General features: G+C 37.5%; 1 protein-coding gene and 1 long non-coding RNA gene across 3 annotated transcripts in view; one reads left to right on the top strand and one right to left on the bottom strand.

Annotated features, from left to right (window-relative positions):
- Positions 1-3,402: 3,402 nt before the first annotated feature.
- Positions 3,403-13,761, bottom strand: part of COL11A1 (collagen type XI alpha 1 chain) — a 128,171-nt gene continuing 117,812 nt past the window's right edge. For both annotated transcript variants that reach the window (XM_079314065.1, XM_079314064.1), the window contains 10 exons: positions 13,226-13,279; positions 12,281-12,388; positions 11,645-11,698; positions 11,520-11,555; positions 11,358-11,411; positions 10,295-10,544; positions 8,574-8,686; positions 7,725-7,793; positions 6,834-7,067; positions 3,403-5,146 (listed from right to left, as the gene is read on the bottom strand). In XM_079314065.1, coding sequence (XP_079170191.1) covers positions 5,000-5,146; positions 6,834-7,067; positions 7,725-7,793; positions 8,574-8,686; positions 10,295-10,544; positions 11,358-11,411; positions 11,520-11,555; positions 11,645-11,698; positions 12,281-12,388; positions 13,226-13,279 — 1,119 coding nt within the window. In that variant the 3' untranslated portion in view covers positions 3,403-4,999. The remainder of the gene's footprint in view (positions 5,147-6,833; positions 7,068-7,724; positions 7,794-8,573; positions 8,687-10,294; positions 10,545-11,357; positions 11,412-11,519; positions 11,556-11,644; positions 11,699-12,280; positions 12,389-13,225; positions 13,280-13,761) is intronic.
- On the top strand, positions 10,589-13,178 carry LOC306805854. The gene is made up of 3 exons (XR_013775306.1): positions 10,589-10,647; positions 11,315-11,377; positions 13,043-13,178. It is a non-coding gene; the product is annotated as an uncharacterized lncRNA (long non-coding RNA).

The raw sequence follows: 13,761 nt of genomic DNA, 5'->3' as shown, positions 1-13,761 counted from the left end.
CTCCTTTTAGTTAATATTTGACCAAAAAAAAGCTTTTATGTCAATAAAAACAACTTAATTTTAAATCTTTCCACCTCTCATTCCACTTAATATGTAATGAGGAGGACCTGCTCTAGAAGTCATGCAGCTCTATGATATACCCTGGCTGACTTGTGTGGGCTTTCTGAGTAACATTCTGAGTAAACTAACAAATAAAAAATCAATATTTCCGTTTCAGAAACAACAATTATATTGTAATGTTTTTGTTTTGTTAGTCACATCCTGAGTCTCCTCATTTAGTTAACATTTTTAATCTAAAACCTCAGCTTTATGGCTCTGCTGTAGCTATGTCTAATTTTACTTGTTCTGGGGAACTTCAGAGCTTTCAGGCTGGGCCTCTGCAGCCACGACTCACTGGCCTTGCTCTGCTGCAGCCCAGGGGGGGGTTAGGGCCAAGATCTGTGGCTGTGAAATATTCCAGGTGAGCTGGAAGGAGCTGAGTGTGAGGCTCCTGTGCTCACCCTGGTTATTAAGATGCCCCTGGGGTCTGGGCAGCCATGTACCAGTCCTGTGAACTCAGAAAGGTTCTTCTGATTAACCATCAAAAACACAACAGAACATCCAGTTTAGAGAACTTCTGGGTCTAGAAGATAATTAATTTGGTTTCTGTCCACCACCTTATTGGATGGACTGAGTTTTTCATTTTCATCCACATTTTAATCACAGTGCAAGCTGGAGTTCTTTCATGTTTCAGCAAGATATAGCTACACTGCCTTTTTGATGTTAAAAAAATTATTTCTTAGATTATAATAGGAAGCATAGAGGCACTTAGATCCCAGTCCCACTGCTGAGGTTTTAACAACTCTTGTCTGTCCTAGTGAAATTAGGTGTGTTTTGATGGAGATCACTTCTTCCACCCTTGAGATACTGGAAACAATGTCAAGGTCTGCCAAAGCTCCCTGGACAACCTAGACAAAACATTGTGGGCTTTGGCTGCATCCTCTCTCATTAGAACAGAGCCTTCATTCACACAGCTGAGAAAGAAACAAGGCCAATTTTGGTTGGAGCAGAGTGTGTGACTATCTGTAAGCTTGCAGCCTTCCTCACTGTATTAATCTTCAATGTTCTTACTGAAAACAAAAATGTATAAATAGCTTTAGAGCAATCTTCTCCTTGGCAATAATCTTGGCATTGCTTTTCACTGAACTAACAACGAGCCTCTGATAATTTATGTGCTTTCAAAAGGAAGACAAATAAGACACATTTCCAGGTAAATATCATAGACATGACATTTAATATCCTGTCTTTGTAATTTTCTATTTTTTTTGGTGCATCTACAATAGAAGATATCCTTTCATAGAAAAATGAGTGTGCTTACAATAGAAAATCAATGGCTATTAAGGCTTCTCCTTCCAGCCATTAGCATGTAAGATTAATTTTAAAACTAACAAAGCTGTTCCCAATGGGAAGAATCTTAAGCAGCTCACTGTCCTTATTTTTTGAAGCTTTGTAGCTTTTTGTGTCGCAAGGTGATTGTTGATGTTAGCCATAATGGCTCTCACCTGGACTGGGAAAAAATTAGCTTAATTGCATTTTGTGAAGTCTTCCAAGAGATGTACAAGTCATGGTGAGTTGATACTCCTCTATCCTGGGTGAGAGAGAGGCAAAGAAACTCCCCTCATGCACACAGAACAGTTTCTGCCACTCTAGTTTTAGCTTACCATTTAAATGTCTCTTGTATGCCCATGCTATTCTGGACAGAACATTACCTCAGTCTGGAGTATTTTTGGTCTTGGTTTGCTGTGTGCTGAGTTACTCCATCCCATGCAACACATTCACAATCTTTGTCTGTAGTGAAGAAACCATCTCCAGGATGGCTTTCAGTTTAGAGGGGCTTGAAGCAAACTTTCAAAACAAACTACCCAGTCTCCTTTAGGTAAGGTGAACCCTCAAGTTCACAGAACATTCAAGTTCTGTTTCTATAGGTAAAACCCAGATGTCATAAAAGAATTTCAGTCTTTTTGTGATTGTGCAGGTCTTTAATTTAGGGTACAAAGAATACTGGTCATTGTTTTATTTTGGGCTTGGTTGAGTAAGGAATTTGACTTGCAGAGTTTTTTATTTGTTTCTATATATTTTATAATATCATATCAAGAATCTGAGGTTTTATGTTTTTATGGCTATTAGGATTTGACTATAAAATCTGAGGCTTTTTTCACAGCAAGACCAATATGTGAGTTTTGATGTGGAACTTCTTTCTGTTCTGAAGTGCCCTTTTGGTTTGTTTTTTTGGGTTTTAAGCATAGCTAAAAAGAGGAACAACCAAGAGCATAATTCTTGTTTAAAGGCAAAAATATATAATAGCAATTTTCCCCCTTTAATCTGAAACTTGGAGAGAACAGCAGATAGAAAAAGAGAATGGACAAAGAAGAGTTAGATAACAAGCAGTAGTGAGATGCTTTCATGACAAGGATAAACAGTAAGGTAAGTGGTTAAGGCCTTAATAGAGGTTAAAGAATAAACCAGATGGATCCTTGCTGAAAAGTGTAGAAGACTCGAGTTCATTTCCTCCTTTGTGATGTTGCTGACACAAACCTTGGCAAGATGCTTGGACTAATTCTGGAAAAGATTTGGTTTCATTTGGATGCCTGAATACATCATTGCATTCTTAGAAACAACATTCTGCTGCAGACTAATCCTGACTGCCAAACCACAACCATCTGTATTTTTCACCCTAAAGCACTCAGATGAGGAGGTTTTTTTTTAGATAGGCTCAAACAGGTCAGGTCCTAACTTAACCCAGCCCCCATGGGCATGAGAAGTTGACTGCTCCTCTGCCAAACTTATTGCAGCTGCCCTCACATCCTAGACATAGCTGGAGTTCATAAAGAGCAGGTAGCAGATTAAAAAGATAGAAGGCTTTTTGGAGAAGGGGGCATATGTCATGTCACTGGACCCATCACTGGTTCTGGTTCCACAGTCTAAAACAAGCTGCTGGACATTTTGTGTTCCACTACTTTCCAAGTCTTGGTCTTATTCTTGTCTTCTATTTCCTATTAATAAATAGGGTCATTTGCCTACCTGATGGAGTCCTGCAAGGATAAGCACAGCATTGAGGGATGGACAGTCACTGTAGGTTGAGATTGGCTGGGGAAGGAGTATCAGCCTCCTGTCTTGTGTTTGATGGTATTAGCTGGAGCTATAAATCCATCCCAGCCTGTTGTGAACTTACTCCTGCTGCCTACTGCCAATGGCCAGATCAGCACCCTCTCTGTTAACACTGCCCATTGCTGTTGCCTGGTGCTTGCCAGGACATGCAGTCACATTCTTTTTTTTTTTTGAGCCTGGATGGTCTCGAAGAAGAATGAAGTTACAGGAATGGCAGTGGGTGAGTTTTGGACATTGAAATAAGAGAATGACCAATCCAGATAAACAAGACTTGATTTTATTAATAAAATTTGTATTTCCCTCTTTGAGGTGACAGTTACAAACTTTGGTTCAAAAATAAAATATGAACAGCAAGAAGTTGGCTTCTGGAATCTCACTTTTACATGAATAAACATGCATAAGAAAATACCAGTTGGAAATGAGCCAGCAGAAACTAGTACTATTTAATTTAACAATTTATAAGAAATAGAAACAAACATTTCTTTTCAAGTCTTACATATATTATGAAAAATAATTACAAAAGGATTTGTGTTGTAAAGCTAAAATGTACTTTCTACTTCCAACTACCTGAATAAAATGTTCAGAGGGAAGGCTGAACCAGAATGTTTTTTGGTGAGTTTGAACAGTGAAGGGTTTGGGTCAAAGACAGCTCTTTAGAAGCATCCCTCCTATGTTGCTTAGCAACTGTGTAGAATCACATGACCTAGACATATTGCATCCCTGGCCTTCAGGTGGAGCAACAGGAAGAAAAATAATTCATATTAATGGGATGGGCAAATATTGTATAGTTATTCTGTGAAACCTTTAGTATCCAGTTCAGGAAACAAACATCCATCATTGCTTACATAAACATCTAAGTAAACACTGCAAAAAATCATAAATAACTGTTTCAAATCCAGTTTTTTTAGCTTATTTGTAGTCCAAATAAGCAGAATGGAAACAAATCCAGATGAGATTTTAAAAAAAATAAAAGGAAAGCTGTAAAGCTGTATGACTAATTTATTTCACAGATTTTAAACAGTTCTCTTACACAGAAGTTTGGTTTTTTTTCTTACATATTTTCCCCACCCAAAAATATAAACTTGTTTATTTTAGGTATATACAGTTATCTTATGAAATTATGGAATTAGAATAGAAAATAAAAAGTCTGAGGTATAGCACCATGGAACACAGCACCTTTGAAAGTGCTTTCATTTCATTATCTAAATTCATTGTCACAGAGTGATATCAGCAGAAAGGAGTTGTTTGAGTGTGCTGCTCAAGATCTTCCAGTTTTGCCACCTTAATTTTACTGGCGACTTCAAATAACAAAGCTCTTCAACAACAATATATACAAAGGGATTTTATTATTCATCAGAAATGGGATTGGCTTCACTAGCAATTACAGTTTTATTTTTTTCAGAATACATACACAGTATTGACAATGTAGTTTGTAATTGTAAAATAAGAGCCAGATGCAATTCAGAGACACATGCAAGTTTTGGAGGGGGACAGAGAAATCACAGTATAGTACTGTACATAGAATAATTACAGTTTATATTAAACACTTTCTCAACAACTCTTTGTTATAATGGAAGGAGCACCATTGTCATTAGTTTTGTACAGCACCAAAGGAATGCAAAGGGGGTGTTCCTGAAGTGAGCCCTACGTTGTCTGTCTGTGCCACAGCACCTTTGCAAAATAAGTTTAAGTCATGTGATTCTGGCCCTACAAGGGCAATGATTACTTTCTAGATTAGACATACACAGCAAGACATTTTCTATGCCATCCTTATTCAAAACTTGCATGTGGCATGAAGTAGGTTGGTAGCACCAAAGTGCAACATTTGTGTTGATCTGATTTTGTCTTAAGCTTAACCAAGGAAGCAGACAGGACCGACCTCAAATCCAAACTTCTGGTTCTGATCACCAAAGTCATTGATCATCACATCAACTATGGGCACTTGATCTATTTTGGGCGTGTTGATTTCCAGCACCGTCTTTGCATAGCCCTTTCTTGACTGTTAAAAAAAGAAGAAAAAAACCCAAACTGTTACAAAACTGAGCATTTAACATGTGCTGTAGATCTTCACCGTTTATCCCTTAAGTGTAGAATTTTTAAATCATTGCTCTATCATGCACCAGACATTGCAAACCCTAAATATTATGTTTTCTTATGATTTCATTTTAAAAATCTGACATGGAATGTTCTGATTTTAGATGGAAAATGGCCCATATATTTTTTACTTACTAAAGTAGGCCCACAAAAGACAAATAATCTAAGATAGGTCATGTTTCTTACAGAATTCTCAGTTCATGTCTGTACTATTTAATAAACAATAATATTCTCACAGCAGTGAGAATATCTTCCCTGTGAAAAGAAAATCACTAATTAGTTCTGAAAGAGAGAAGATTCACTTCTAAGAAGAAAGACTGTAACTGCCTCACAAAATATAAGAGCAGCTGTTTGGACAGGAAAGACAGTAGTATTCTGACAGAACTGCCAAGTGCTGCACTTAGAAGCTTGCTTTGAAGGCAAACCCTTGCTGCCTGAAGAAGGTTCTCTAGCTCCTCTATGTACCACACAGCCCAGGCATCACATCACTTATCAGCACTGCACTTCCTTTAGATGGTCTCATATCTGCTGAGACCCCTTTCAGCTATTCCAGGGTCTTGGAGTTCAAATGAGCATCCAAGCTGACAGATGTGAGTGATCTCAGTTTAGTGACAGCTGTAACTTTCAGATCTCTCTGGAGCTCTACATTTAATTTACCCTCTGTGGATGAAAAAAGTGAAATGAAACTACAAGACACATTGAAAGGCTGAATTGAAGCAGTTGTGTGTTAGAGTCTCTACATCTCTGCCTCAGAGCCAGGTGTATATCCTGGCACTTTCAGGGAATACACTTTCAGATCTCTAATTCTGTATCTCTGACTTCTCAGAAATTGCCTTCAGAATGCTCCTATATCAAACCCCAAAATAATTAATGAGGCTTCAACTGTCACTTGTTCTTTTGATGCCGTTGTTTCAAAGAGTTAAATAGAGACTGTTCTATTTCTGAGAAGTGGCAACACTTGCTATGCCCACAGAGACCCTGAAAGAGGAATGCTCAGAGAGCTGATGCATGTTTGGACACCTCTGGGGATTTTTAGCTAAAGGAGGATTCTGAAAAGTAAAACCCACAAACTTATTCACCTGGCTTTGAATACACAAAACAAGAAAAGGAAATACAAAGTCACATATCAAATAATTAAATTAATTTACTATATTTGGGTAATAGGACTAATGTGATACGTGTTTTTGCTGTATTCACTAAATATTCTATTTGTGTATATCTTGATTGTTAGTATAAATTTAGTCTGCTTATAGGCTGCTCCTCTCATCTTTTTGCTTCTGCTCTTCCCTTATACTATGCTCATACACAATAGCAGATAGTCTGCTTTCAGCACCATGGTGCTGACAGCCTGCATCCATTCCAAGTTTGTTCACTTTCTGCTGCTTGCCTTGTGGTTATTTATTTTTTGGTACATGGGTGAAAACTGAATATGGCACTAGTGTATGGTGGTTAAAAATCCACTAAATCTCGGAATATGACAAGTAAAGTTTATAAAGCTTTTCTCAGAAGAAAGCTGTAAAAAAATAGATTTGTTTGATTTCTACTTTAAATGACAGGTTGGTTTTGTAAAGACTCTTTGAAGCTCTACTTACTGCACAGCCATCGTGGAGAGCTTTGATGTAAGGATTGTTGTCATAAGACATTTCTTCATCATTGGATCCCAAGAACCTTAGTGCTTTGTCATAGCTGTCAGAGGGTGCATCATGCCAGGCTACAGACTGGTGACAGTTGTAAGTGAAATTTTGTCTGGCAGAGGCACTCAGTAGTTTAAGGAATGTCATTTGGACCATATTAATGGAATTGCCTTCAACATCCAAATAGGAAAGCTGGAAAATATAAAAAATTAGATGAATATTTATCTGTTTTCTTTGGTACAGTGCAAACCAAAATTATTGTTGACAAAAGAGAACCATATAAATGCCCTTAGTAAAATTATCAAACAACATAACATTTTATGAAGTTTTAAAGGTCAATATGACTCAGTAAATAGATTTTACATGATGTAGCACTATATTTAGGATGAAGAATGACATATTTCAGCTTCATTCTACTGGGACAGACAGAGAATTACTCCTACCTTATAGTGTAAACCTGTTTGGTTATCTGTTTTAGTTAATCATAAAGGTAGTCAGCCTGCAGCCTCACCTCTGCATACTCAGTGTATTTCCAGTTACCTAGACTGGCTGGGGGATCTATGCTCCAGCTGCTCTCCTAAGGTTTGGTGGTGAGGTGTGTCTGCCAGAGGCCAGATCCTCACCACCAGCTGTGCAGGTGACCATTGGGATCACTGTGGCACAATACAGACAATACAGGCTTCTGCTGTCCAGGGACAAAAGGACAAAAGGTAGCTGCTGGAATATTTAGGGCAAAAAGGCTGGAGGTCTTTTCACTGTGTAAATATTTATAAAATTCCCCGTGATCTGCTGATTGCTGAAAACATGTACCTGATTTGTGAATACAGTTAGATTGCAGTTACAACTTACAAGTTTGCCTCGCTTAAATTCACTAAACCAGGATCCTGGGTTCTCCTTTGGCCATGATGAAATTCTAACCTGTGTGGTCAAACAGCAGAGAAAGAAGTATTTGAAACATATGTTGACATATGTGAAGATTTTACATTACTTAGGACAAATATCACACCAGATAATAAAGAATAGGTTCTTCCTGAAATCTCAGCCACTAAAGGTCTAAAATAAAGTGTTTTTCTTGTCACAAATGCCTTCAAGTTAGTGACTTCAAATGGAATTCAACAGAGAGGAAGTTCTATTTGAGGGGGATGGTTGTTAAGAGTTGGGTAAACTGCTGGTATAAATTGTTGCTGTGAATTATCTAAATGAGTTTTCACTAGTGTTGATGCTAATAGATCCCTGTCATTTAGACAAGATTTCAGAAAGCTTTCCTCTACACCATATGCCCCAGCAGATGTAATCTATAGCAGTGAGTAAGGATACTCTCAATAATACAGTATTTTACATCTACTTTGCATAGGAATAAATAGCTATAAATGAACCCACAATAGAAGCACAGGAAGGTTTAGCTTTTAGGTGACAAATGCTGAATCATGTACTGTTAGTGGCTGCTCAGCTGTGTTGCATTCTGAAATGCAGTGAAATGTTAGCAAGCAGGTGCACAGATTCCCTGTCTGAAGTTGAAAATGGTATTTGTTAACTCTGTACCATTTTACTGTTCCATTCAGATATATGCAAATATAAATGTAATTAGAAAGACAGATACATGAAAATGTGGCAATGTAATTATCCTGTTTAGTTCAACATTGTAACAGCATAGTAAGAACTGTCAACAGCTAACTGAAAACACAGATTGGTACTTACTCCTTCAGATTTCTTATCTGGGTAGATGCAAGTTTCCCCACCTGCTGTGAAATTGCAGTATACTTTGAAGGAGTCTCCAGAACAGCCCTGGTTAGGATCAATCCAATATTCCCCTAATACAAATGAAAAATATTTGCCTTATACAATAAAAATTGTATTCAAAAGAACCAGGCTACCACTGCTACCTAATGGTCCTCCAAAGTTCATAGAAAAAATATTTTATCAGAATGGTTTAAATCTGGAGTGATTTCCTTCCTTATCTGCATGCAGAGGTGTCTGCATGGGGCTTGTTGGATTTGTAGCTGGCACAAGCACCTAAAGCTTCCACTGAGAGGAGTCCACCTGAAGCAAAGACCTTTTTACTCCTGAGTTATGAAGCTGAAACACCAGTGAAGGCTGGGCAGGAAACTAGTTGCATCCAAGGGCCATTCAAAGTCAGTGCTTTATAAAATCTGCTATTCTAATTAGAATGATGATTTCTCTGATGAGGGTTCTTATCTTCAGATGTTTCACAAACAGGACAGCAAACAACTTTCTGACAACTACAGTTCTAATCCAGTTTCAAACAAATAGTGGAGGTTTCAAAGAGAAATGACAAATCCTTTCACCAATTCTGTCTTCTGAATATGGGGCATAGGCAAAGCATTTATGAGCTTTAACAGTTCTGTTGATTTAGGCTGTATATTGAAAACAGTCTTTCTTTTCTGTAAGTCTTACCCCTGGAGATTTTAGAATTTTAATGAACACATTTGCTTTTATCTTAACCAAAATAAGATTACTTTTATATTAAGAAAGCTCTAAAGAAGAAACAAATACTGGTAAATGAAGAAGGTGAATGTGTTCTGTATAAACTATTCCTTATTATGGAGGGTACTGAATTATAAAATATGTACTTTTCATATAGCGCATACACTGTTTAACTACTCCTCAAGGCAACCATCTGTTCGTATCTATCTAGAGTGAAAGCAATAAAATATTATTAAACTGTCAAAATCTATTTTTCCTCCCATTTAAAGGCAGAAAAATATTGCTTTGAACTGGGAAAAATATGCATTGCAATTGAAAAAAATTATGAAAGAATGAAAATTTAGTGGAGGCTGGCTTTCATTTAAAAATTTTCAGATGGGTAAAATTATTTAGGAGAAAAAAAGAAAACAAAGAATAATAAAATCAAGATAGTTCTTAGGAACACTCTTCATATTACTTTGCATTTTATTACACTACTACTTGGTAGAATTGAACAGTATCAAAGAAACTTCCATGCCTATTTTCTGGGTGATCTAGAAAAAACAGTGCTGATGCAGTAGAGAAAATTATTGCTTCCCGGGCTAAAAGACCAGCAAAGTTTTTGAGAATCATTCTTGAACATAATCTCATGTAATACTAGTGCTGTTTCATATTGTTATACTAAGCTCTTTCATCACGGTCCTGTTTAGATTGTCCTGGAAATGCAAGACCCAACTTTCAAAACAACTGCTTTTTATTCATCACTTTAAAAGATTTTAACTCAAAAACCAGATCAGGTTATGTATTTAAAGACCTTTGACTCTTACCAAGAGAACATGTATTATATTTTAAACTGTTATGCCTGCAAAAATGGATTCCATGAGACTGTATTTGTTGTGCAACTGTCTGAGTAGCAGTAATGGATGAATGGTGCCAAAGTGCCCCGGAGAGCCCAGGCTGGCCAGGTGTGCCTGTGCTGTACAGCAGGGACTCACCGTCGGGGAAGTCGGGGTGGCAGAGCTGCAGATCCTTGCAGGTCCGGGCTGGGTTATTCTGAGTGCCCATGGGGAACTTCATGTGCTCAATGTCTTGCTTCAGTGAATTCAGGGAGCCAAAGATCTCCTCCATGCCATCAGAATAATCCAGAATATTATCACCAGCATCAGATAACATATAGTCAGGAGATCTTCTTGTCTTCTTGGGTGACTGGATTGGCAGTGGCTGGATGACCTCACCTGGAGGGCCCTAAGTGGAAAACAACATATCTAATTATATCTTCTGTTTGTTTTTCAGCAGAGAAGGACCACAGCATGTGGGATGGAGATGCTTTGAATAGGCTTTCGTCATGGTATTTATTTCTTTATTTTACCTTTTTTCATTTAAATTCATACCTATGTGCTTTGATTTACTTGGGGGAAAAATAATAAAAGGCCAAACAGTTGTACTCTAAACTTTTCTCACTACATTGATTTTTGGGAAAGAGTGTGTAGCCCTCACACAAGTGACATGCAGAACTGACTTACAGTTTCCTCTGTATACCTGTTAATTCCCTCAAACACAGACATATTCTATGAAAATTGAAAACTCTGGATGTTTCCTATGATAAAAGTTGAAAATTCCACTTGGGATCTAGGAAACAATATTTAGTTTCAAGAAATTGAGACACTTCACTCAGATTTGGACTCTTCATTTTAGTTTGTTACGATGTAAAAAATAAATATGGAAACAGAAGACTATCATCAGGGAAAACCAGTAGAGTTATGTTTTCTGTGCTTCAATATAACACATGAAAAAATTATTGCATGAGGGGCTTCTTTGTTTGGGGGGAGGTTTATAGGGGTTTTTAGGGGTGTTCTTTTGGTTTTTTAAAATTTATTTGCTTTAAGTTTCGTCTGGATTTTTCAGTGCAGATGTGTATTTCTGTGCCTGGTGCATCTGTTTCCTGAAAAATTAATTTTCAAACCATCACTAATGTTTTAGATCCCAAATACTGTTTTCTACCCTTGTCAAAACAGGTTGATCATGTCAGTGTAATGCAAGATAAGAATTCTTACTTACTGGAGGACCAGGTGGACCAGGTAAGCCACTGTCACCCTTCTGACCAGCAGGACCCTACAGAGCAATGAAAGAAGTGCAGTGTTGACCATGCTACACAAAGTTTAAAAATAACACACACGAAAAATGAGGAAAAGAGCAAAAGTGTAAAGGAGAGTTACTCACACTGGATCCTTTGGAACCTTTGGGACCCTGGGGACCCTATGGGCAAGAAGATATAACTCTGGTTGGAGTGTGTTGCACACAGCTTGGGAGTGGTTAGAACAGGAGGGTTGGATGAAATTACTTACAGGTAATCCAGGAGGACCAGGGGGTCCAAGTGGACCAGCAGGGCCAGAAATTCCCTAAAAAGGAATAAGAGAATAAGCACAGAACTATTCTACATACTGGACTATGTTAAAAAAAATCATATCTATGAGAAAGGTAGTCCCATAAAGTGTCCAACTGTGCTGAGTTTTGAGTTAGGCCATTTGCAGGCCAAAATAGCTGTCAAGTTTAAAATATTATCTGACAATCTGAGTTGCTTGTTGTTGTTCTTACACTGACTGCAGTGGATTGTCACAGCTGTATTCCTTTTCAGATTGGCTTGGCAACCTCACATTTTACATAGTGCCCTAAAAACATGGCTTAGAAACTAGGAGAGAGGGAGCTGCTTTGGGTAATGCAATTAGTAAACGTGATGAGATTGCTGCTGCTACTTTTATCTTGTTGCTAACCTGTTCTGTGTGCATGTTGGGATGTATGTTTTCTTCATTTTCTCAAACACTCTATAATCTCATTTTAAGATCTTTAATTTTTCTTATTTGTACAATGCCTAAGGAAGTTTTAACCTCTTGCAGGACACTCTGGATGTTAAATGTTTACAACAACTTTATATCTTTCAAAAGGAAGCCTGGAATATATGAACACAAGTATGTTGTACTCACTGCATCACCCTTGGCTCCAGGGGATCCCTGTGGGCCAGGAAGACCCCTATCACCCTTTTCACCCTGTTCTCCTGGAGGTCCAATCAGGCCAATCAAACCAGGATGTCCCTATACAAGATTTAAGAAAATATAGTTAAGATACATGAAAGTAAATTAGACCTTTAATATGTTACCACTGTTGCTTGTCAACAATCAGCCTGAAAACAAATTATTCTAAAAGCCTATGTATTGTTTTTAGATGGTCCTTCAAACTTTCAGATTATTTGCAAGTTGTGACTGCTTACTCAATGAAATATCTGTACCTTACTGAAACTGGTACAAAAATCACAGTACCCTGGGTACAAATTTCATACCAGTTTTCACATGTAGCTGCTATCAGCATTTCACAGAGTTCCACATGTGATATGGCTGCATAAACAGCTGATCCAAGCAGATAAACAAAACCTGCTGTTCAGAAGGCATGGTCATATTCATCTCTCTTTCTCTACATTTTTTTTCTCTTATTGCCAAGCAATCAATTTCCATAGAAAAATGCTATCCCAGATGTCTCAATCCATTATTTCAAAAGTATTATAGCTGTTAAATATTTATATTTTGTTCTTTTAAAATAAAAATGGCCAATACTCATTATTTCCCCTTGCTTTGTTCTTGTAAATCTGACATCAATATCTGACATCTTTACATCAATATCTTTGGGATTTTCATTGCAGGGATCACATGGTCAATAGATTACCACACAGGCCATAATCTTTTTCTTTCTAGGTGTTTCCAGGATATGGGATATGGTTTAAAACTTCATGATGACTATTAAGGCTGTGGGAAGCTGTTTGATAGGCACAGTGTGGTGCTTTGCTGATACAAACTCTACTGCTTCTTTCTGCTAATTTTATACAGATTGTAGACTGGGCTGAAGTTACAAAGACAGGACCAGTGAGCAAAGGATACCTTCTCTCCTTTGGAACCTGGGTCTCCTTTCAGTCCAGGCAAGCCAGGTGGACCCTATATAAATGAAGGGAAGTAATATTAAAACAAGTTTTAACATCTTGCTCAGATCATGTTTTCTTGAAATGTTACTAAAGGCAGTTCAAATCAAAGGACACATTCAGTGCTTCAAGGTTGTGACTGATGATGTGATTTAGAGTCCAAGATGAAGTTGAAATGTACTTTTAAAAAATCATAATGATGCTACACTGGTATTTAAATTACTTTATAATTAGAAATGTAGAAAGGGTTGTATGAATAGAAATTTATGAAGCAGAGGGTCAACTAAATTCTTGATTTAAAAATCTTTAGATTTTATATGAATGGCAATGCTAGTTTTGTGTACTTTGTACAGAATGAGGTAAAAAATGCAGGCCATTCAGTGCCTGTGCAAAAGACATGAATTTTTAAGAGCCTGTTAATCTCACATTGCACATGTGTCCATGAGGAGTAGAGCTGCTACCCTAAGTCTGTGTCTCCTCACCACTGCTCTCCTGGTA

Source organism: Erithacus rubecula (genome assembly GCF_903797595.1).
Source record: "Erithacus rubecula genome assembly, chromosome: 10".
Taxonomy (NCBI): domain Eukaryota; kingdom Metazoa; phylum Chordata; class Aves; order Passeriformes; family Muscicapidae; genus Erithacus; species Erithacus rubecula.
The sequence above is the reverse complement of the archived record's forward strand: the minus strand, read 5'-3'. Positions and strand labels throughout refer to the sequence as shown.